Source organism: Colletotrichum phormii, assembly GCF_030913505.1.
Source record: "Colletotrichum phormii strain CBS 102054 chromosome Unknown BDP81scaffold_6, whole genome shotgun sequence".
NCBI classification, from domain to species: domain Eukaryota; kingdom Fungi; phylum Ascomycota; class Sordariomycetes; order Glomerellales; family Glomerellaceae; genus Colletotrichum; species Colletotrichum phormii.
Window position 1 is genome coordinate 1139227 of NW_026851448.1, and position 23287 is coordinate 1162513.

The 23287-nt window shown below is 56.0% G+C and overlaps 9 protein-coding genes across 9 annotated transcripts; 4 read left to right on the plus strand and 5 right to left on the minus strand.

Annotated features, from left to right (window-relative positions):
- Positions 1-411: 411 nt before the first annotated feature.
- BDP81DRAFT_459539 (SMAD/FHA domain-containing protein) lies at positions 412-1464 on the minus strand (the record flags this gene model as incomplete). The annotated part of the gene is made up of 1 exon (XM_060593552.1): positions 412-1464. The coding sequence occupies one exon, from the start codon at positions 1462-1464 to the stop codon at positions 412-414; it is 1053 nt and encodes a 350-aa protein (XP_060447541.1).
- A 1156-nt stretch (positions 1465-2620) lies between these two features.
- BDP81DRAFT_315169 (VHS domain-containing protein) lies at positions 2621-4721 on the minus strand (the record flags this gene model as incomplete). Its single annotated transcript, XM_060584068.1, has 4 exons — positions 2621-2827; positions 2883-3388; positions 3443-4118; positions 4176-4721. The coding sequence occupies 4 exons, from the start codon at positions 4719-4721 to the stop codon at positions 2621-2623; spliced, it is 1935 nt and encodes a 644-aa protein (XP_060447542.1).
- A 551-nt stretch (positions 4722-5272) lies between these two features.
- On the plus strand, positions 5273-6451 carry BDP81DRAFT_314282 (uncharacterized protein; the record flags this gene model as incomplete). The annotated part of the gene is made up of 1 exon (XM_060583984.1): positions 5273-6451. The coding sequence occupies one exon, from the start codon at positions 5273-5275 to the stop codon at positions 6449-6451; it is 1179 nt and encodes a 392-aa protein (XP_060447543.1).
- A 254-nt stretch (positions 6452-6705) lies between these two features.
- Positions 6706-9999, minus strand: BDP81DRAFT_447834 (uncharacterized protein; the record flags this gene model as incomplete). The annotated part of the gene is made up of 3 exons (XM_060592227.1): positions 6706-6857; positions 6933-9918; positions 9976-9999. 3 exons carry the CDS (start codon positions 9997-9999, stop codon positions 6706-6708), a joined length of 3162 nt encoding a protein of 1053 aa, XP_060447544.1.
- Positions 10000-10344: 345 nt separating this feature from the next.
- Positions 10345-11376, plus strand: BDP81DRAFT_392330 (uncharacterized protein; the record flags this gene model as incomplete). Its single annotated transcript, XM_060587692.1, has 1 exon — positions 10345-11376. One exon carries the CDS (start codon positions 10345-10347, stop codon positions 11374-11376), a length of 1032 nt encoding a protein of 343 aa, XP_060447545.1.
- Positions 11377-11801: 425 nt separating this feature from the next.
- On the minus strand, positions 11802-12518 carry BDP81DRAFT_314200 (casein kinase substrate phosphoprotein PP28-domain-containing protein; the record flags this gene model as incomplete). The annotated part of the gene is made up of 2 exons (XM_060583975.1): positions 11802-12385; positions 12449-12518. The coding sequence occupies 2 exons, from the start codon at positions 12516-12518 to the stop codon at positions 11802-11804; spliced, it is 654 nt and encodes a 217-aa protein (XP_060447546.1).
- A 2188-nt stretch (positions 12519-14706) lies between these two features.
- BDP81DRAFT_315364 (uncharacterized protein) lies at positions 14707-16145 on the plus strand (the record flags this gene model as incomplete). The annotated part of the gene is made up of 2 exons (XM_060584084.1): positions 14707-14819; positions 14918-16145. The coding sequence occupies 2 exons, from the start codon at positions 14707-14709 to the stop codon at positions 16143-16145; spliced, it is 1341 nt and encodes a 446-aa protein (XP_060447547.1).
- A 391-nt stretch (positions 16146-16536) lies between these two features.
- Positions 16537-18238, minus strand: BDP81DRAFT_315502 (coenzyme A transferase; the record flags this gene model as incomplete). Its single annotated transcript, XM_060584091.1, has 3 exons — positions 16537-16668; positions 16737-18104; positions 18179-18238. 3 exons carry the CDS (start codon positions 18236-18238, stop codon positions 16537-16539), a joined length of 1560 nt encoding a protein of 519 aa, XP_060447548.1.
- A 1565-nt stretch (positions 18239-19803) lies between these two features.
- BDP81DRAFT_370668 (nrap protein) lies at positions 19804-23280 on the plus strand (the record flags this gene model as incomplete). Its single annotated transcript, XM_060586617.1, has 2 exons — positions 19804-20142; positions 20209-23280. The coding sequence occupies exons 1-2, from the start codon at positions 19930-19932 to the stop codon at positions 23278-23280; spliced, it is 3285 nt and encodes a 1094-aa protein (XP_060447549.1). The 5' UTR covers positions 19804-19929.
- Positions 23281-23287: the final 7 nt, after the last annotated feature.

The window sequence follows — 23287 nt, forward strand, 5'->3', positions numbered from 1 at the left end:
AACTGGCGAGGCGGACCTGGAGTCTCCTCCAGAGTCAAGTCCCATAGGGCTGGGACTGCGGATGCCTTAGGAGGGATCACATTAGAACACCAAGCCGCTTGCGACAAAAGTAATGTTTGTGGGAGGCAAGAGGCTGGTGTTGAAATAGAATGGAAGAGGTGTTTTAGTTATTGTATCCTTTTCAAGCGGCCTTGGAGGCCAAGTGTTTCTTTTGTTCCATGGAGATTGATAAGTAGAGTATGGTCAAAAGCGAATTATAGCAACCGCATGATTCATCTCTTCATGTGACTGTAAATTGGTCGTCTTCGTCCCTATTGACGACAAGTGATACTTCTACAGTATCCGAGACCCGCAACCTCATCAGTGTCGCAAGCTGTCCCACGGCCACAGCAAATCTCCAGTTTCTGGTACCTAGTCCTTCGGCGCCAGCATGAGCACGTACTCCCTCGTACTATGCCCCAACTTAACCATATCCTTATCCCTCAACTCATAATACCGACTCTCGGCAACCTTGTCCCCATTCAGCACCGTCCCATTGGCGCTCTCGAGATCAATCAGGTACGGCTTCACCTTCCCAATCCGGTCCCCAAACTCATTCCTCTTCTCCACGTGCCGGAACTGGATCACGGCGTGCTGCTTGCTAATACTCGGGTGCTCGGCCGCGAAATCCACCACGGCCGCTTCCCGACCCATCAGCCAGCAGCTGCGGAGGTTCAGGTCCACCGTGTCGACGACGTCGGCGCCCTTGAAGACGAAAAGCTTCCACTGGTCGCGGGAGGGCGGTTTGCGCGCCTCGGCGGGTTCGTGGTATTTTAGCGTGATGGAGGTGCCATCGGCTTGCTGGATTGAGTTTGAGGCTGCTGCGAGGAGGCCTGTTGTGCGGAGGTTTGGTTTCTCTTTTGGTTTTTCGGGTTCTTCGCCTTTGGAGACGGCGAAGGAGGCGTCTTGGTCTGGGAGGGGCCCGGTGCGGCGGATGGGGCTTATGGGTGCGGTTAGTAGGCGTTTGCGTTTTGTGGATTTGGAGTTGAAGTCGTCTTCTTCCGAGTCGGAGGCGGGGCTGCGGTCGCGGTCGCGGTGTCTGCGGCGAAGGGAGTCTTTGTCTCTGCTGCTGCGGTCGTTGTCGTTGTCGTGAGGGGATCGCCTTCGCCTGTGTCTGTCGCGATCGCTGCGGTCGCGATCGCTGCGGTCGCGGTCTCGTGAGCGGGAACGTTTCCGCGCGGAGGGGTCTGGTGAGCGCGAGCGGCGGGAGGTCTCGCGTCTGTCTCGTGATCGGGACCTTCGTCGTTCTCTGCGCGGTGGTCTATCTGAGCCGCGTTCGCGGTCGCGGTTGTCGCTCCGGTCTTTGCTGCGTCTGCGGCGGTGGCTTTCGCGATCTGCGGTGTCTCGTTCTCGGCGCGGCCTTTCGTCGTCGTCGTGGCGGCTGCGCCGTGATCGCTGGCCACGGTTCTCTTCGTCGGAACCCATCCTTTCGTGTGGTTTTGACTTGGGACCAGGCGAGGTTTGGAGGTGGGAATTTCCTTCACAGTTGGCTGGCTGACTACGCGAGCGGTTAGGCAGATGCGGGTTCTGCCAAAACTCGGCTCCTGTTCTCACTGCGCAACGAGACTCTCTCGCAGGCCAATAATTCGAGCCGAGGCAATGGGCAATTGGGGAATGCCAGTGCCTGTTCTGGATTCGCAATGTCGACAATGTTGTACTCCGTACCCAAGCCGTAATGGAGAAGGTAGGAATTTCACCGGGAGCTCTGAGGTCATCCCGCGACGGACGTGCATTTTAGCGGCTAAAGGATTGACCTGGCGCGTCCCCACACGCCGTAGTGCCCCGTCCAACACGGCCCCACTCCGATCCCGTCTTCATCCCGCCCGGCCATCCTCAACCACCGCCGTCGTCCACGCATTCACATCACCACATAAACACCACCACGAATAGAGAAAAAAAGAAACATCACGACTCTCACCCTCACATCAAAACAAACACGCCCACCTGCCTCAAACAACACCAAATAAATCACCACCACCACAACCTTTTCAAATCCCTCCAAAAATCATAAAAATCAATGTAGAACAACAGTCAAAACCACAAAACGATTCGGGACTAGCCCCTTCGCGTGCTAAACCCGGCCATTTGAGGCCTCAAAGGTCGCACAGGGCTGCCTCCACCGAGTAGCGAACAAGAGGGTCTGTAAATTCGGTTTCACTGCCGCGCTCTCACGCCGCTACTTTGGAACCACTCGCCCAACTGTCAACGAGAACAATCGCGCGGGACGTAATAGATAAAGGGTAGGGAGGGCGTTCGCCTCGTCCTGGTGGTGCCTGATTTCGATTCCTGTGATGGGAAGGAAGGTAGGGGCTTTGGTGGGGACTGCCTGCCTTATTCTGAAATCATTGGACAGCTGCTATTTCATCCGGACTTGAGCACGTGAGGAGTATCAGAGAAGCGAGGGGGACTTACATCACCACGAAGAAGACTACTAGACGGATTTACTGGTTGATGGCCCATCAGATTGTTAGATACCCTGATTCTATACCTCTTTTGCGTAGCGCTAGTTGCGCTGCCTCATCTTCCAACACTTCAAGACGCCCCTTTTCTACTCTCCTTCCCCATACTCCTCCCCGAATCATCATGCAAGGCTGAACTCGGTAATCTCACCCATTTCGTTCTTCGGTTCCCCTCCAACCTTGTAAGAAATCCTCCACCGCAACTTGATGGAGTGCACCTTGCGGCTCTTGTCCCCAGCATGCCATACTTCTACGAACTGGGTCACGCCTCTGCTCTGCTTAGGAGCCAACTCGCGCCCAGTCTGGGGTCTGAGACCAAGTTCGTAACCCTGATGAGTGTTAGCAAGATGACCAATTGTAGACAAAGAGACGCGCAAGACTGACCTTTGTGGCGGCGAGCTGGTAGTGGAGCTCCGTGATGGGCTGCGTAGAGTTGTTCGAGAATGCGAAACTAAGATTGATTGCATTCCACTCCCCTGTTCTCCCTGCAATCATCTCAATCTTGACAGTCGAGTCACTGACGGTGGCCTTGTGCTCCTTGGGCTCAGGGGGGAGGGCTGACGCAAATGCCCATTCGTCGTCATCGTTTGCTGCTGGCGCTGCTGGCGCGGGAGCGATGGCAGGGGCGGGAGCTGGGGTAGCAGGCTTGGAAGAGAAGATGGGGGATCCGAGGGCGGCAAAGGGGTCGTTTGAGGTTGTGGCCTGCTGCTGAGGTGGCTTGAAGGCAGACATACTAGACGGCTGGGGTGTGCCAGATTGGGATGCTGAAGGAGAGGTGAAAGAAGCGAACTGCGAGAAGGATGGTGGTTGGGGTGTTGCAGCGTTGCTCATGGGTCCCTTTGCACTGTTGTTTTCTGTAACGGAAGAGAGCAGCGCCGGTCCTGGAATATCTAGTTTGGTCAGTATGTGGATGCGTCAACAACGAAGACTCTGGTTTAACATACTCGAGTTTGCTCCGAATCCCAGAGTCAAAGCACCCCCTTGGCCGTAGCTTGCTGAATCGTCCATGGAGAGACCAAGAAGATCGTTCTCAATGCCTGCTGGCTGCGAGGCCGGCTGACTTGATGATGAGCCATTTGGTGTCTCGGGTTCGCCATCAAAGTCGATCAGAGAAAGCTCTTGCGCCGCAGTCTTGGCGGGACCTGAAGTCGACGGCAGCGGCGCACCACTAGCCACCTTCTTGGCGGCTTCGAGATCACCCTTCTTCATGAGCTTGTATCGTTCCACTGTCCGATGTATACTGTCATTGATCTCCAGCAACTTCGCGACGGCCTCGTGGTCATCCGACTCCTCTTCGCACATTTTCTGGATCTTGGGTTGCGCGCTAGACAGAGCAGCGGCAAGCTCAGAAAACACATCTCCATCCTGCATCGTGTCGCCCTGCTGGAAAGCCTCGAGTCTCTCTTCGAGCAACCTAGCCTTGGCCTGGATCTTGGCAACCTCCTGAGCGGCCTTGGCGCGGTAGTCGGTCTTGGATCGAGTATCGTAGCCGGCCATGATCTTCATAAGACGGTTTGCTTCCTGGAGGTCCTCGGGTGTACCTCGTCGAATGAGCTCCTGGAGCTTGGCAGATTGCGCCTCGCGTTCCTCTTCTTCCATTTCCTCGGCAGATTTCAAGTTCTATGCACGTCAGTATAGCTCCGGAACGCTGCCAACGTTACAAAAAGAGCGCCTCACATCGCTAGGGTTGAGCACGGCGGCGTCATCCCGCCTGACCTCGGGGAAGGTGTATCCCTTGTAGCTCAGAAGACGATGCATATCCCGAATGAAGCCCAAGTCCTCCTTGTACCTGCTCGTTTCGCATATCGTGCTTCTCCACTCCTCAATCGCCTCAAGGATCTTCATCTGGACCCTCGTCGCCCGTATCGGGGGTCGCTCGGGGAACCTTCTGACGAGCTCATTGAGAAACTCCTTTGTGCTGATCTGCAAGTGGAAGGGATAGCCACAGTTCTTAACGCAGATGTCGAGCAGGTTGATCGCGAGGAGGGCCACGTTGGGGTTGCGATGGTTGATGTAGCTGACGATGGCGACAGCGGCCTCGCGTGGGGCGGAACCCTTCTTGGAATTGATCAGGTCGGAAATCTCGAGGTTCAGAGCGAGGTTCGGCTCGTAATTCTCGGGACTGCAAGCGGCCTGGATGAAGCGCTGGAGCTGGGACGGCGTGGGAGCGCCCATTTCGCCCCAGCGGTCTCGGGCCGCAGCTCTGGCTGATGCGGCCTCCATCGTCGTCGTTGCGGTTGTTACGTTCGTGGGCAGCCTCGGGCGGGGAGGTAAGGGAGCTATCTTGGCGACCTAGCTGGGGGAGGGGATCTTGTCGTTCGTCCAAGTTTCTCAACGTGCGAAGCGCATCCGAGGGTGGGTGGGCTGGCCGTTTAAAGAATTAATAGCTGGCCGAGCGAGCGCCTGCGAATTGGACAGATTGAATTAGGTCGGCGCAGGCATCCCTCATGAACCCTGTGATAGGTACCGATGGCATCTGTGGCCGAGTGACGAGGGGCTGCTGAGTGACAGGCGGCGCGGGAGGAGGAGCCACCAAAAAGTGGCCTGTGCTTCACCTGTGGGCGACTTTCCACAATTTTGTATCTCATTCGGAAATATTACGCTTACTGGCATATTCGAACCTTGTTATGCATTTTGATATATTTTTATGGTGACTTTGAGATTTGCCCCTCCAATACCCCGCCAAACTTTCAATCGCCCAAGGGTATATTGGACCCTTACGAATCGCAAAAAGTTCATCCCTTCACCTTGCGATCCCACGACAACTCTCCAAAATGGTCCGCCATAAGAAAGACAACTTCAGCTCCCGCGGCCGCAAAATCCACTCAGGCCCGCCGCGACAACGCCAACCCCGCGATGGCGACGACACTGACGGCCCCTCCACCCGCTCATCCTTCAAGGCCGCCTGCTGGGACCTGGGCCACTGCGACCCCAAGCGGTGCTCCGGCAAGAAGCTGATCCGGATGGGCATGATGCGCGACCTCCACGTCGGCCAGCGGCACAACGGCGTCATCATCACCCCCAATGGCAAACACACCGTCTCCCCGGCCGACCGCGACCTCATGGACCAGTACGGTGCCGCCGTGGTCGAGTGCAGCTGGGCGCGCATGAAGGACGTCCAGTGGAATAAAGTCGGAGGCAAGTGCGAGCGGCTGCTGCCGTACTTGGTGGCTGCGAATACCGTCAACTACGGCAAGCCGTGGAAGCTGAACTGCGTCGAGGCGCTGGCCGCGGCGTTTTATATTTGTGGGCACCCTGAGTGGTCGGAGCAGGTTCTGGCGCCCTTTTCCTATGGCGAGGCGTTTTTGGAGATCAATGGGAGTCTGTTGAAGAAGTACGCCGCGAGTGAGGACGAAAAGGGGGTGAAGAGGGTTCAGGAGGAGTGGCTGGACAGGCTCGATAAAGAGTACGCGGACAGCAGAGAGGATGCTGACGCCGACGATATGTGGAAGGGAGGAAACACAAACAGAAGAGCCATGGTGAGCTCTGACGAAGAGGAGGATGACGATGATGACGAGGATAACGAGAGCGGAGACGAGTCCGGCGAAGGCGATAGTGTCGACGGCATATACCTGGGGAAGAAGCCCGCAAAAGACCAAGAGGAGGAAGAGGATGACAAAGACCCCTACGCGATATCAGACGATAGCGATGACGACGCGGCTATGGAGGAGATACGGCGCAAGGTTCTCGCGTCAAAGACATTCTCGAACCCGGCAGCGGAGGAGAAGAAGAAGCCGGAGTCGATAGCACGGCCACAAAATCTGAAGCCCGACTCTGATGTCGAGCCAGACTCGGACAATGGAGAAGATGATGACGACTTTGACAACATCATCAATGCCACGCCTGTCACAGATAAGATTGGGTTGGCTAAGCTCGAGAAGGAGCGGTCGCAAGCGACGACCACGAGTAAAACGTTCTCTTCGAATACGGTTTCTGCTCCGAAACGATGGTAAAAAAAGATAATACATAATGAAATTTGAGATGGCGCAAATGCCTCCACAAATATTCTATGACAGCCATTATTGAATGATGACCTAAGTTGTTTTACAGTTTGCGGTTGTATGAGTTGTGTCTCCAAATACATTCGTCCTCGACCTAAGTACAGCTTGGATGTTGAGAAGCTCTCAGGTACCACTGTAGCTCAACTCTATACCCGCGGTCCCATCTTGTTATCTCGTACAAATGTCTTACACCAGTCTCCATTATCTTACAAAGACCTCTTCTCCCTCACTTCCTCATACATCTGGATTTGGTCGCCGACGTGGAAGTCTGTAAATGCATCAAAGGCGATACCGCACTCGGAGCCCTTTCTGATTTCATTCACATCCTTCTTGCCGTGCTTGAGAGTATCAATCTTGCCTACAATTGATGTCAGATGGGGCCACTCTTCTCACGAGATGTGGTTGAAAGGGGGGGGGTTTATAAACAGCTTACCTTCAAAGATATTTTCACCTCCGCGCAGAACGCGCGCCATAGTCGATCGAGTGACCGATCCGTTTCTGACCTTGCATCCAGCAATGTTCTTGTACTTGCGTCCCTTGATGTTGATGGGGAAAATCTGAAGAATGTCCGCCTCGCCGACAACCTTGGACGACACCTTATCCGGCAAGGACTCCGACATGACTTGCTTGACGTCGTCCGCCAAATGATAAATGACGCTGTGATCTATAATCCTGACGCCCTTTTGCTCGGCCATGGCCTTGATATGGCCGGGGATGGTGCTGCTGAAGTTGGCAATGACACTGCCAGATGCCTCGGCATGCTCAACATCTGATTCGGAAACCTGACCAGCCGCGGACCGGAGGATACGAGGCCTTACTTCATTGTTGCCAATCTCGTTGATTGTCGCGCACACGGCTTCAACGGAGCCCACAACGTCACCTCTGACCATGAAATTGATGATTTTTGTGGTCGAAGCTGGATCGGCGGCGTCCCCATCGGCTGCCTCAATCTCTGCCGCTATCTCGGCAGCAATCTTGGCCTCGCGTTCGCGAAGCTCCTGCTCAGCCAGTTGCTTCGAAGATGCCTCTCTCCCTCGCATCTCCTCACGGTAGTTGACAGCCACCCTGGCTCGATCTTCGTCGGGTGCCTGGAGGATCTCGTCACCAGCAGCGGGCAGCTCGTCTCTCCAGCCCAGAATCTCGACAGGGGTTCCAGGCGGCGCCTCTTCCAGCTCCTGTCCTGCCTCGTTTCGCAGAATCCGGACCCTGGCCCAGGCAGTGCCAGCGACGATGAAGTCGCCTGGGCGCAGAGTTCCGCGTTTGACAAGTACGTTGGCAGATTTACCGTATGGCTTGATACTGGCTTCAAGTACCCAAGCTTCAGCCATACCGTCGGCTTCGGCTCGCATGTCTTGAATCTCGGCCAGTGTGACAATATTCTCCTCCAGTTCAGCCATGCCTTGACCAGTCTTTCCGCTCACACAGACTACCTGTACATCACCACCAAAGTCTTCGATTTCGACACCGTGGCGAGCGAGGTCGGCCTTGACCTGGTCCGGACGCGCGTCTTCCTTGTCACACTTGTTGATGGCCACAATCATCGGCACCTTTGCGGATCTGGCGTGCTTCAGCGCTTCCAGAGTCTGGGGCTTGACACTGTCGTCAGCTGCCACAACTAGTACCACAATATCCGTGACGTTGGCACCACGTTGACGCATGGTTAGGAAAGCCGCGTGACCAGGTGTGTCAAGGAAAGTGATGAGTTTCCCTTCAGACATTTTTACCATGAAAGCGCCAATGTGTTGAGTGATACCACCGTGTTCCTGCGCCGCCACGGAAGATTGCCTGAGGTAATCGAGGAGCGTAGTTTTTCCGTGATCGACGTGGCCCATAATGGTCACAACAGGGGGGCGTTGCGGCAAAACCGTGACATCTTCCGGCGGAGGCCGAGCCTTGAGGTCCCTCGCAGCGCCAGTATCAACTTTTGCTTCGAATCCAAACTCTTGGGCGACTAGAGCAGCGGTTTCTCCCGTCATGATGCTGTCCTCAGTGATGTCCTCGAAGCCCATTTCTGCCAAAGCGCGTAGAAACTCGCGACTCTTCACCTTCAGCGCAGAGCCCAGGTTTGAGATGCTGATGAATTCTGGGAGGAAGATACTTGGCACAGATGCAGCTGCAGCAGCTTCCGCTGCTCTTTGTGCTTTTGCCGCGGCTTTGAGACGACGGCGTTCGGCAGCACTCACGCCGCCATCTTCCCAGTCATCAGCATCTTCCTCCCACCGTTGTTGCGCTTTTGACTTGTACGGCCCCCGAGACGATCCGTAAGTATCCCCGCGACGATTGCTAGTCCTGTCGCGTCGTCGGGAGTCACGGTTGATCTCGTAGGACTCATCAAACTCTCTTGTCTTGGACTCGAGCTTTTGAGAAGCCCTCGGTGCAGCTTGTTCATAGTCAACTGGGACGTCTTCGCTCAAGCCACCAAGTTCTGATCGCAATGTCGATGACTTTCTGTCGTGGCTTTGAGCCATCCGCTCTTGAAATTGGCCGAAGAAGCTCTCTCTTGAGAGACCCTCCGAATCAATGGTAAAGTCTTGAGACTTCTTTGAGAGTTGGCCCCAGCTGCCCGAGCCCAGTGCGTTTGACTTGCCCAGACCATTCCGCTGACGCGAGTCCCTCTGGGATGACAGACCACCAGGTCCATCTCTTCCAGCGCGTCTGTGATGAGGTACAGGTGTGCTTGGTGGCGCTTGGTCTGAATCATGGCGATGTCTCCAGTCGGATCTGGGTGCTGAGCGTAAAGGTCTTTCCTCGAGACCGCCTTGCGATCGTGGCTTTGTGTTTGCGCCGATGTCGTCTCCCAAGCCACCTCCAAGACCACCTCCAAAGCCACTGGCAAACTGCCTCGGCTTCTTTTCTTCTTCTTTTTCTCCTGCACTTCTAGGGGCACTCTCAAGGCCTCTTCCCAAGCCTCTTCCAGCGCCACTTCGAAGACCGCCGCTTCCAAATCCGCTCACAAGTGGCCCCTTTGAGCCCCGTTGTCTCGGGTCAGGCTGCCCTAGAGCTTCCTGGGCCTTTCTCGTCGCATCGGCCTTGTCCTGCGCGGCCTTCTCCTGTGCAGCTTTTTGGGCGGCTAGCTTCTGGCGCGCGGCGCGTTCGTGGGGTAAGAGGCCGTCGTCGGGTTCGCTGCCTCGCTGTGCGGAGTTTGCTGCTGCTGCTGCTGGGCCATCAGAGCTCGGTGCTTTCGACGGCGTGCCTACGCCGAATGCTGGCCCTCCCCATCCAGATCCCTTGGCCGGACCGGGTGACTTCGTAGGTATGGCCTTGCCGATAGAGCCCTTGCTGCCTCCCCATGATGCATACCCTCTGCTGCCGTTCGATGCAGATTTCGTCGAGTCGGAGTAGTTTGGTCGACCGAGGTCACGCTGCCGCGACAGGGCGGGGTGGCGGCAGAAGGCGCAGACGTAAGCACTGCTTCGCTCCTAAAGAGCTATTAGGTTCTGTGATGGGCAATCAATGGACTCGAATTAGAGACTTACGTTCCATATCCTACATCTAAGCATGATCTATGGTTGGGCGCAACATGAAAGGCTGCGAAGAAATGCCTTGAGAGAGTGAAGACAGAGCTCCAGCTCCTTCGAAATGCCCCAGAAATTTCTCGGGCTCCCCCAGGGCAATTGGAGGTCAGCCATGTGCAGCCAATCGCTACCGTGAGGCGATTGGACAGTTCTTGGACCCACCACCCGGTACGTCAACGGTCAGGGGCAGGTACCTGATGGGCATGCGACTCCCTTGCCCAAATTTGTAAAGCAGATTCGGCCAGCTTGGAGCTTAGAGACCCCCATCTCATTCACATTTCACAAGCACCACCTTGGTTCACAATAGTGTGTCCGCGGAAACGGATCACAATGGCGCCAAAAGTGAAGGCCGTCAAATCCAAGGCGCCCAAGAAGGGCCCGGCTGTGGGCGCGCCGCCGAAACCCTTCAAGAAGCCGGCAGAGGTCCTCCAGCCCTTCATCGAGACGCTCTCGCCAAAGCACGTCTACATCACCCACATCGACTCCAAGCCCAAGGAGTTCAAGAAGAAAATCTTCCTCGTGCCCGTGGGCATGAACCTGGCCGTCGCCGCGCTCTTCGTCCTGCGCATGTACTGGATCCTGCCGTACTACTTCAAATTCGTTCAGTCCGCCATGGGCTACCCCAACGAGACGACCTTCCCCACCGCCGACTCGACCTGGGGCCAGCTCATCTGGGAGGTGGCCAAGCGCGGCGGCTCCCTCACGTTGGATCTCATGCTCTTCATCTTTGTCTGGCCATGGCCCATTGAGTTCGTCTTTGGCACGTCGTACAGCAACCCAGTCAGCTGGCGATGGAAGGTCGGCTTCCGCGAAAAGGAAATCTACGTCCGGCGCAGCCGGGAGTGGGACCAGCAGCTGGGCGACATCTTCAAGGACAGGGAGCGCGGCGAGGCGCTGCAGCAGGTCATCCGGCAGGCTTGCTCGCCTCTCCTCCTGCAGGAGAAGACTGGCTACCTCACCATGACGGGACAGTGGGATCTCGACTGGCAGGCCATGATTGACGCGCACACCATGGTAGACCGCAACGACGTCGCACTAGATGCCTTCAGGCGGCTGGTGCTGGTGCATCATGAGGATTACGGCTGGATGTCAGTCGAGGAAGAGGGCGTGACTGCAAAGGAAGACGACAGGCGAAGACAGGTGTTCCAATTTAGGGATGCCCTCAACGCAATTGGCAAGGAGAACCTCTTCTTCCGGTGGATCGAGATCGTGCAGTTTGAGTCCTCGCAACCTGGTGGGTTTGGCCCCGAAAAGCAGATTGAGGTGGCTAAGCAGATCCGGGAACTGTTCCAAAAAGAAGGTGTGGATTTCGATCAGGTATGGCATGACGCCGTTGGATCGGATGGGTTGAGTGGCATGTAGGGCAAATCATGCATTTGCACGGCGCGAGGCATGTACATTGGCTTCATGTAACATAGAGCATTTCACGGAGTCTGGCAGGGTAGCCTTTGGCAGCGGTAGGGGTTGGCAAATGAAATCTTTTGTCCACATTTGTGGTTTCCACGTAGTGTCCGAGGCATGTGATGCTGCGATCGAATATGGACCAGGAAGAACGATGGTATATAACTTGAGGTTGCGTCCAGATTGCCAAAGAATACTGAACGTCCGACTCGGCCAGGAACAGCTTATTTGCTAGACTTCTTGCCCTTCTTAGCTGACGGGCCGAGGGCGGCCTCACGCTTCTTAGCCTCCTTTGCGTCGATCTCCTTCTTCTTCGCAGCTTCTTGGGCCTCGCGCTCTTCCTTTTCAGCCTGTAAAGTTTGACGGTTAGTTCCCATGTCTACGAGTCAGATCAAATTTCGGTGAAAAAGGCTTACGTCTCTCCGAGCACCATCAGCCGCTCTCTGCTCGCGAATGAGTCTCAACCGCGCCAGGTCAGCCTTGGCCTCGTCCGTCTTGCCGGCCTCGTGCAGCTTGCGGTATCTCTCCTTGGCCTGCGCGGCCTCCATGCTCTCGCGCTCCTTGCGGTTGTTGGCCACGGTCAGCTTCTTGACGCCCTCGGCGGCCTCGTCGACGTCGGCGGTGGGGGCAGGCGCCTTGGTCTGGTTGCGAGAGGCCTTGGAGTGGTTGGGGTTGGCGGGCATGTCGTCGTCGCTGCTCTCCTCCTCGGAATCGGTCGGAGGGAGGTCGCCGACCTCGACGGCCTGGGCCTTCTTCTTGGCTATGGCGGCGTCCTTGCGAGCCTTTGCGGCGGCCTTTCGGTCGGCGCGAGACATCTCGGCCTGGGCGGCGCCGCCCTCGTCAGAGTCGGACTCCTCCTCAGAGTCCTCCTCAGATTCTTCTTCAGAGCTCTCCTCATCCTTCTTCTTGATGTTGATTTCGTTGCCATCGGCGTCGAGGGGTCTGAGATCACGAGAGAAGTGCTTGCCACCTTTTCAGTCAATAGAATGTCAGCCAGCGCTTCAGTCTGTCATTGGGTGAATTTTTAACGAACCTCCACGGGTGAACTTTCTGAATTTGCCGCCACGGCCGCGAGAGTTGCCTCCTGGTTGTCCGCCTGCCATTTTGACTGTGATGGTTTTTTTTTGTTTTTTTCTCTGCTGGTTTGCTTCTGATTGTCTGCGTAGACAAAGTGAGATTGCGGGGTCGAAGTGGAATGTTTAGCAGAGATGGTTGGCGCAAAGGGTAGGATGGCGGGGTAAAAGTGTGCTGTGCTGCTTTGGTGGGCGGCGGCTGCACTTAAAAGTGGTGGTTTTTAAAGAAGAAGTTTATGGTGTCTGAGAGAGGAGGCAGAGCGAGAGGGATTCACTTGAGATAAAGCAGAGTGCCACAGGGTCGACACAGTGAATCGGAGTTTACTTGTGGTCTCATTGGGTAGACACTAAGGAATAGCTCGAAGAGTCACAGAGTCCAAGGTGCGGCAGATCAGGAGGGGCAATCATCATTACCTACGGTATTTCGCCTTGCCAAGTTACCTTACGACGGTCCATAACAGCATCGTTGGGGCACGGCGCCCAAAGCACGATACTGCAGTCCATTTCAGTCCCTGAATCTGCAGAGTCCCGCAAACACAAACACCTTGGCCTTCATTGGCCGGCGGTAGCAGCCCATTTCTACCCGAGGGGGGCCACTCTTTGGCCTCTTTTTCACCGCCACAACTTTGTGCCCCGCGCTAAAACAACAGGCAGGCTTCAAAGTAGACAACTTGTGTCAGGAGATGCACAGGTGCAGAGTGTCCGTCATCTCAGCCACACACGGCATGTAATCGTCAATCACTTTACATTAAGATGTTTACAGGTGCAACATCCTACCCTCCCTCAAGTACAAAGATGCGGACCATACAACCCTGACAGATACATGGAAAGAGTGAGGCCAATCGTAGGATGATTTCAATATGACGGCTCTCATTTGTTACGTGAATTGACCCCACTCGGTCGGTACTCATGGCTTTATTGATTCCTTCTATATCAAAACTGAAAGTGGTCAAAAGCATACGAGGAACTGGCCGGTAACCAGGAAGAAGCTGGGTTTTGATATGATATAATATAGCTACAAGCGAGTGAGTCACTTGTAGTGATATCTGACTGTGGTTTGCTCGTCGTATATCAATCAACTGCGAATGGCACTGAAAGCTGTGGAACCATGATGTGAGTTTCACATTGCCTAGGTAGGAAGAGTCTTTTGGATGTGACAGCGGCGACAAACACTGAGTGAACCAGCAGAGTACTAAAATCGTTGATGAAGGTCTTGCATAGATCCAAAGTCAAGTGAACCTCCAATCTGAACACAAACCCAGGTGTGAAACAGGTTCATCGCAAAAAACGCCAAGGGAAATTCCAACACCTCAGTTGACAATCAACCTCCAAGTGGCCCACCAAGGTATCGAGCCGCTTCGGACAGTGAATCCCGGCCGTCGGCAAAACCTAAGCGCGGACCAACCACCCTCCCCATTGGCCCCACTCTCGAAAAACCAATATCAAGGCTGAGATCGCGCGCAAAGGCTTGCGTTTTCCCTTTCTCTTCTTTTCTTCTTTACCTAATCATAAAACATATTAATCCTCCTTATTCACTCTGGCTTTCACGTTATCAATGAATGTGTCTGGAGGGGAAACAGGAGGAGAGACTGACGCACTTTACTCGCACACTTACCCTCTGACCCGTGGCAGCTTCGGCTGTATTGGTGATTGGAGAAATTTTTTGCAGCGATACATTCTCTACCTATTCCATCTTGAGTGAGATGCCGTGATCGAGCCATGGTCGATTAAATGCCGTATTTGACGTCGTCAAGTGGGGTTTTGAACCTATGACCTGAATGCGCCCTGCCTACCTTATATTGGGTGCCAAAGTTTCCTACCCGTGGCAGAGCGTGTAATTCAGGTGTGAGGTTATCTCGAGTGTACAGTGCGGTGGTAAAAACGTACGGTACGAACACTGTGCTTCGGTCTCTCACAGAGTCCGTCCCTAGCTCACCCGTCATCTCACCTCACCCATCACCGTGACCATGACGAATCCTCAACTTGATTCGATACAGTTATACCTGTAGGCTGTTCCGACCTTTTAAGCTACCTGCGCAGCGTTCTCAAATGATCCGTCCTCATGTATGACAAAAACGGACAAGTCTTCAAAGAAGCCGTCGCACAGCGTCCCCCCGACACCTACCAAAATGGCCGGGACTGGTCACGGCGGACCGGTCGGCAGCCACGAAGAGGCCGCGGCGGCCAAGGCAGGAAGGGCGCGAGGTCGCTCGCCGACATGGCGGTGCACACGATAGCAGAGAATATTGGCGACGTGGAAGAACAGCATCTCGCCCGTGAAGATTTGCCGCGGCGGTACTTGTGGAGGATATGGCGACTCTTAGAGAATAGGTTGGTCCCTTCTACCTGAGCCTCTCTCTCTCTCTCTCTCTCTTTTAAATACCGTATCTTCACCCTCTCAAGATATTCATTCGTTTCTTTTGATGTAGAGGCGTATGCTTTCAAGCCTGGAAGGTCTTTTCCAAATTCCTCCTCGCCGAAGACGACGAAAAGACGCTGGGCCTATACCGCTACCGCCAACACATATGCCAACCAAGCGCACCAAGTCTTCGCCACTACCTCAAACCGCTCGAGTCCCCCAACGTGGATTTTGTAACACACCTAACCATCACGGGATCCTGCTCCTTTGGCGAGAACGAGCTGCTAGCGCTAGCCAAGCTCAAGAACCTCGCCATCCTCGAAATCATTGAGCCGGCGTCGTCGGCGTCAGCCTATGACGAGCACCAACTGGCCAGCTTCCCCAAAGTCGATGACCGTCTCGTCAGGAGCTGGTCCGAAATGGACGACCCCTTCCCGCTCCTCCGTGTCCTCCGCCTCTGGGGCGACGAGTCCGTCACGACGCACTCGCTGCAGTACGTCTCCAAGTTCCCCTCACTGGCGCTATACGACGTCAACGCGTCGAGGAGCGACTGGCGGGACGCCTGGGCAGCCGCGGAGGAGAATTGCTGGGACCTGGACGAACCGCTGCACGGCCCGCACGATTCCCTGCTGTGGTACCTCTTACTCTTTGACGGCGCCGTCGAGGAGACCAAGGAGGACAGCAAGCCGAGACAGCTGCAGGGCATGGCGCGCAACATTGACGACGGGCTGATGAATTTCTGCCAGAGCAGCAACCAGCCCATCACGATTGACGCCTCCAGCCAGGACGGCGCACCTCTGTTCCTGGACCACCTCAGCGAGGCGGCCAAGAGGAATCTATCCATGTACGTCGACGTACCAGGCTACGAGGCGCAAACCTGCAAGGGCTTCCCCTTTGAAACGTGGGGGTTCTGGCTGTACTCCTTCCTCGGCCAACTCTCAGGGGACGCAGACCTCAAGAGAGCGGGTCTAAAGACGAGTACTCTCACGGCGGTATCCGAGAAGCTGGTGCTGCCCGCGAAGCCGCTCGCGTGTCTCCAGCTGGGCCATTGCGGCTCCGGCAGGCCGGGCATCACGCCGGCCGTGTCGTATGTGCGCCGGGGATTGTTTGCCACGTCTAGGTATACCTTCTTTAGGAGGCCGTCGGGGGTGGGCAGCAAGCAGGAGTCGTCGGTGCGGAAGCCGACGGAGTCGTTGAGGCCCAAGGTTGAGCTTGGAAAGGTCGAGACGGGGTTGAATCCGAATAGGAAGAAGAGGCGGAGGCTTGATGATATTTTGCAGTCTTTTATGGGTTCTTGAGATCTTCTTTGAGGGGGATGCGGAACACGGGGAGGGCTGGGGCTGAAATTGCGACTGGACTCGACGGACTGAGTGTAAGATACCAGTCAATCATGCTACTGTATATTGGGAGGGTATTGTCAACAGCATAAGACGATTTGGACATGACTATTAACCCCCTTTGCAAACACTGGCGTTTAGGAGTCTCACGTTTGACAACGGCATGGGCAGTTTGAGCGTATGTAGAACCAATAGGATGGAAATGCAAAAATCATGGCTATCATTTTGATCCCTAAGCTTTGACGCCGTACTCTAGATGATGACAATGGCGTACCCATCGCGACGGGTATATACCTCCTCCACAGACTCATTCATTCTCCAAGAAAGATTTTCTCGTACAAAATACTCCTTTTTACAACATGGGCTTCAGGTCGTCGGCGACGGTGAAGGGCGCCTCGGTCTTGCTCTTGATCTCCTCCACCGTAACTCCGTCCGCAATCTCGATGAGGGTCAGTCCGTTGGCGAAGTCGACGTCAAAGACACCCTACATGACATATTAGTATACTGTCATCCCACAGGATCTGGATCAGTGCAGGGGTAGAAGAGACTTACCAATTCCGTAATGATTCTTGACACGCAGGCTCTGCCGGTCAAGGGGAAAGCGCACTGCTTGACAATCTTGGCGTTGCCTTTCTTGTCGGTGTGCTCCATGGTCACAACGACCTTGGTCGCGCTGGGGTTGCTGACGAGATCCATGGCGCCACCGAAGCCCTTAACCTTGCCGGGCAACATCCAGTTGGCGAGATCGCCGTTGGCACTGACCTGCATGGCACCAAGTATGGTGAGGTTGATGCGGCCGCTACGGATCATGCCGAAGCTCTCCTCGCTGCCAAAGACGGCGGCACCGGGCTTGAGGGTGACGGTCTCCTTGCCGGCGTTGATGAGGTCGGCGTCCTCGTTGCCCTTGGCGGGGTAGGGGCCGAGGCCGAGGATGCCGTTCTCGGACTGCAGCTGGACCTCGACCTCGGGGCCGACGAAGCCGGGTGCGAGCATGGGCATGCCGATGCCCAGGTTGGCGTACATGCCGTTCTTGAACTCCTTGGCGGCGCGGCGAACAATGAGCTCGCGCTTGGCGGCGGTGTCGCCGGTGCCGAGGGCCTTCTTGGCGTCGGCGTCGTTGGGGTCCTTGGCAAAGGTGTACTTTTCAATGTTCTTCGGGGTAGTGCTCTGGATGACGCGCTTGACGTAGATGCCGGGCAGGTGGACGGCCTCGGGGGAGATTTCGCCGGGCTCGACAATGTGCTCAGCCTCGACAATGGTCATCTTGGCGTTGCGGCCCATGGCGCCGTTGAAGTTGTTGGCGGCCAGACGGAACTGGCAGTTTCCGAGCTTGTCGGCCTTGTAGGCCTTGACGAAGGCGTAGTCACCGGCGATGCTCTCCTCGAGGAGGTAGGACTTGCCGTTGAAGACCTTGACGTCCTTGGGGTAGGAGAACTGGTCGGGGGAGCCGTCGGGCTTGTTGCGAAGGGGCAGCTCGCCGGTCTGCACAACGGTGCCGAAGGCAGCCGGGGTGTAGAAGGCCGGAATACCCTTACCGCCGGCGGCGCACCGCTCAGCGAGGGTGCCCTGGGGGGTAAGCTCAAGCTCAACCTCACCGGTGAGGTACATCTTCTCAAAGGTCTTGTTCTCGCCAATGTAGCTGGCAATCATCTTGCTGATCTGCTTCGTCTTGAGAAGCTTGCCGAGGCCAGAGGCATCGGTACCAGCGTTGTTAGAGACGGCGGTGATGCCGGTGATCTCGGGCTTGTTCAGAACCTCGTCAATCAGGGTATCGGGAACACCGCAGAGACCGAAGCCACCGCAGAGGAGTGTAGAGTCGGGCTTCATGTCCTTGAGAGCCTCAGTAGCTGAAGGATAGACCTTGTTGATCTCTGGCCTCCGCGCAGATGCTGAGAAGGCGCGGGCAAGAATGGCAGTGTGCTGATGGGGACGAAAGGGTTAGTTTGAAGCTACGCGGGCCAGCTATTGTCACTGCCGGTTCAATTGGAACATACGTTGGAGCCATGGCGAGCGTAAGCCCGCAATGAGCGAGCACACAGAGCTGCTGAAGGCATCGTGGTGTGTGAGGGTGTGTGGGATGGTAGTACGTGACTACGAAGGGGGGGTTACAAGGACCGGAGAGTGTGGTTGAGCAGCAGGTTGGAAGAGGCCGCTGTACGCAAGAGTGACAACGCCAAAGAAGCTATCGACAGGAGAGGAGAATGAAGCCGGAGCGAGGAACTGGGGAGGGAGGAAGAGTGAAGAAACGCTTTCCGTCACGAGGGATTCCGAAGGGGCCCAGGCCAATTTATTGCATCTACGTTTATCCCCCAGGACCTAGCTCCAAGACCGTGAATTGCCGCCGTGCGCAGCATGCAGTATGTGGATTGGGGAACATGTCTGGGGGGGTCCTGATTCCGCCCCATCCCTTCGGGATTGAGCTCGGCAAGAGGAAGGACGAGGGTTCAAGCTTGGACCGCTGGCCGCAGTGGCCGGCGAGTCTGAGAACGTACCGTTGAAGCTCCTAGGTACCTTACGGAGTATAGAGTTCTATTAGGGAGAGGCACCTTTTGGCTGTGTTACCTAAGCAGTCCCCCCTCTCACGTTCCGCGACTCGGAAAGTGGCGGGGCTAAATGTTCTTGCGGCTTGGGCTCTGGGGTGATGCCAAACTGGGAAAAGTCCACCTCCAGCTTTCCCCTTGACCCCGTCTGAACCCCGCAAAGGCAATTCTGAGCCTCTGATGTAGAGAGTGCATAGGTACCCAGTAGCACCTATGCTTTGTTTTGTCTACACCTTCTCTATCCTGGAGTTCACAGTAACAGCATCACCAGAGGTCAGAGGGAAACCTGAACTTCAAAACATCAATCATACAACTATAAACGAGGTTACAAGGGCAAATTCGGGGATCGGTTCGGGAAGCGGCGCCGTTTGCCGAAGACTCTGCCGAAGCGGAACAAAAGTCAGGAATTTCCAACCTCAGTTCCGAACAGGCCTCCTCGACAATGTATTAATGCATAGCAAAATCCCCAGCTAACCGACTAATTGTCACTGCGATACCGGCGGCATGCACCACACGCAGGTACCCCCTCGAGGCGCACGCTGGGTCGCTGGCGAGGTTTGGAGCTCTGCGGTCCCCTGCGTCTGTCAATGCGTCTGTCAACATTAGCTCCGAACCTTCGGTACGCAGTCCGGCACTCGAGCGGCTCGTTGCCATCCGATGTTGTGGAGAAGCCCCCGGTGTGTTCCGCTAGCACCTCTGCTGTATCCTCGGCCATTGTTGCAACACAATTGCTCCAAGAAGAGACCATGATGAGCTCTTGATGACACTTTTGCTGTTGAATAACCAACTGTGTAGTCCATATAGTTGCATGATTCACTACTTCAATGGGGTCTTTCTATGTTCTGTCTAATATTTATCCAACCCCATGGCTGCAGGGCTAAGGTGCAGTATCCGCTGCTTCAATGGCGGGGGGTTCAAGCCTGGAGCTGGCTGACTGGCGACCACAAAGTTAAAGTGGATCCATGGCATAGTCCAATGTCTTATCGGACTGTCGGCCAGGGATAAGTTTTCTCCCAGCTCTTATCGGCTGCCCCACGCTCAAAAAATTTCCCAGCATCGCAGCGTCTTTGGTGCAGCAGTCGATGGATCTGAGGTTGCGACCCGTATTGCTGTGATCCTGTACCATTGCGCTTGTCGGTCACGAATTGGACAGCCCGCCCACCTGTACATCATATACACCGGGCTGAACCGTTCAAGTCGCCAAAATGGAACAAAGCGCCAAGCGACGCAAGGTCTCCCACAAGGGCGACTCCAACATCGCCGCCAACATCGCGACGGCGAGTCCATTCGTCCTACAGACGGACGAACTGTTGAAGGAAGTCAAGGTCGACTACGCCGAGACTCTCGATGGCGCCGACTCTCTTTTGCACAAGATCAGGAACCTCATTCAAGGAATTGAGTCCCACGGTCCTATTCCTGTTCGTGACCCCCCAATGATGTTGCTCCCCCGCCAGATAGGTTTGTGTTAACCATATTATATATAGATCGCCGAAGCCACGCGCAAGTTCCAAAAGACGAATAAGATCAAGATTCCCTACCCGGACCCGAAACCCGCCGACGATGCGCCGTACAAACTGTCATACGAAAAGCCCGCCGCTTACAATGTCGTGGGCAGCTATGTCTCGAGGACGATGATCCAGGCTCAGACCAACAAGGGTGTGGACATGATTGTGCAGATGCCGGCTTCGCTGTTTCAAGAAAAGGACCACCAGAACATGCGCTACTTCTACCGTAGAGCATACTACATTGCGAACATTGCGGCCGCCTTGCGCCAGGAGTTGGCAGGATCTGCCGACCTAGAATTCGAGAATCTGAACGGCAACGCCCTTCTGCCCGTCCTCTCCATCAGGCCCTCTTCAACATCCGAATCTTCAGAAAGCGACGAGAGTGGCGAAAAGACCGAATCGGGATCCTCAAAGGCAGACTTCGTCATCAGAATCATCCCTTGCGCGCCCGAAGGTGTTTTCCCCAAGAAGAAGTTGCATCCCGCGTACAACAGCAACAGAAACGGGCAGCCGGAGAACGCCAAGGAGTCGACTGTATCTACACCCTTCTACAACTCGACGATCAAGGCTGAAGACACCTTTGTCACGTATCTGCGGGTCCTCACCCGAGCCAAGACGGATTGCGCAGCCTTTGCAGACGCTTGCATACTCGGACGGATCTGGCTCCAACAGCGAGGTCTGGGCAGCTCGCTGGCAAAGGGTGGATTCGGCCACTTTGAATGGGCAATTATGATGGCGTTGCTGCTGCAGACTGGTGGACGGAACGGTCAGCCGGCGCTTTCTTCGGCTCTGAGCAGCACTGAGCTGTTCAAGGCCACAGTCCAGTTCCTTGCGTCGACCGAGTTTGCCAAGAAGCCATTTGTCTTTGGCACGTACAAGCTAGGGGCGGACCTTATTCGGGAGAACGGCCCCGTCATGTTCGATCCCGAACGAGAGGTCAACATTTTGTACAAGATGAGCCCCTGGTCGGCGAGCCTCCTCCATTTCCATGCCAACACGACCATGGAAGTGCTCAACGATACTCTGGCCAACCAGTTCGAGCCGACCTTCATCACCAGAGCCGACTTGCCGTTGCACCTGTTCGATAGCATTTTCGAGATCCAAAACGTGGATAGCAACGCAAAGAGCACCAACCCGGACCGTCGAGGCGCCGTCTGGGATCTGAGCTTCAAGGCCTACACCGTTCTGAAGAAGGCGTTGAAGGAGAGGTCACAGCTGATCCACTTCACGAGCCAAGAACCGGCACCGTGGTCAATCACCAGCACCCAGCCCAAGAACCTGTCCAACATCCAAGTCGGCGTCATCTTCGACCCCGCCAACATGGGCCGGTTGATGGAGTACGGTCCCTCGGCCGAGCTCGAGAAGGAGGCGGCCAAGTTCCGCAAGTTCTGGGGTGACAAGGCCGAGCTCCGTCGCTTCCAGGACGGCAGCATCCTCGAGTGCGTGCAGTGGACGAGGCAGACGTCTGCAGAAATCTGCGAGGAAATCGTTCGGTACATCCTCCAGCGCCACGTGAGCCTCGGCGCTGGCGACCTGCGGTTCCACGAGGCCGACATCCCGCCTTCGCTGGACATCTCGCCGTTCGACAGGGAATCCTTTGAGGCAGCGAGGAAGGCCTTCACCACGCTCGAGCAGGACATCCGCGGCCTGGAAGAGATGCCGCTCTCGGTCAGACAAATCGCCCCCGTCGTCCCCGAGCTGCGATCCGCGTCCGTCACGCCGCCCTTTGCGCTCTCCCAGAAATCCGCCCCTCCGCCCATGGACGTGAACCTCTACTTTGAGGCCTCCAGCAAGTGGCCCGAGAACCTCGTCGCAATCCAAGAGACCAAAATCGACTTCCTCCTCGACATTGACCGTCGGTTACGCGCCGCCCACGACAACATTTCCACAAGCCTCGGCCGCGACAACGCAGCACGGGATATCGACAACCTCGCCTACCTTGACATCATCTACCCCAACGGCGCCGCTTTCCGTCTGCGCATCTACGCAGAGCTCGAAGAGACCCTCCTAGACCGCCAAGCCAGGAACAAGACCCTGAACCCCCAGAGCAGAGTCGAGGCCGAAGAGGCCCTCTTCAACCTCAACTGGCGCCACAAGCACCTACCCCTCCACACCCAGACAATCACAACCTACTGCACCCGCTTCACCACCCTCTCCAACACAATCCGCCTCGTCAAGCACTGGTTCAACGCGCACAAGCTCGCAGGCCACCTCTCGGAAGAACTCATCGAGCTCCTCGTCCTCCACGTCTTCCTCAACCCGCACCCCTGGAAAGTCCCCTCCAGCACGGTAGCAGGCTTCCTCCGCACAATCCTCTTCCTCGCTCGCTGGGACTGGCGCGACGAGGCCCTCGTCGTCGACTCCTCGGACGACATGACCGCCGACGACCGCGCCGTGGCCCAACACCACCTCGAAGCCTGGCGCGCCCGCGACCCAAACATGTCCCACGCAGTCCTCTTCGTCGCAACCCCGCACGACCACCTCGGCCTCGCCTACACCCGCCAAGGACCCTCCAAGCTCCTCGCAACCCGCATGACCCGCCTCGCCAAAGCCGCCAGCCGAAAGATCAAGGAGCAAGGCATCCGCCTCGACGTCGCAGAACTCTTCCAGCCGTCCCTGGCAGACTACGACGTCCTCATCCACCTCTCCACGTCAGGCCTCAAACGCGTTGCCCGCGACGCCGCCTCCGAGGCGGGGACCCGCACCTCCCTCTTCAAGAACCTCGACGAGCGCACGGGGAAGATCCCGCTGCCGCTCGCGCGACACCCGGCGACGGTGCTCCTACGAGAGCTCGAGACGGCGTACGAGGATACCCTCGTCTTCTTCCACGGTGCCGCCGGCGACGCCGTCATCGGCGCCATCTGGCAGCCCAAGCTGCGCAGTCGGCAAAAGTTCCGCGTCGGGTTGCCGTATAACTTCCACCGCGTCGAAGATAGCGAAGGCGACGACGACGAGGAGGGTGACGTCGTTGAGGTGAACAAGCCGGCTGTGCTGTTGGAAATTGCTAGGATTGGTGGTGATTTGATCAAGAAGATTGAGCTCACCGAATAGAGGAAGA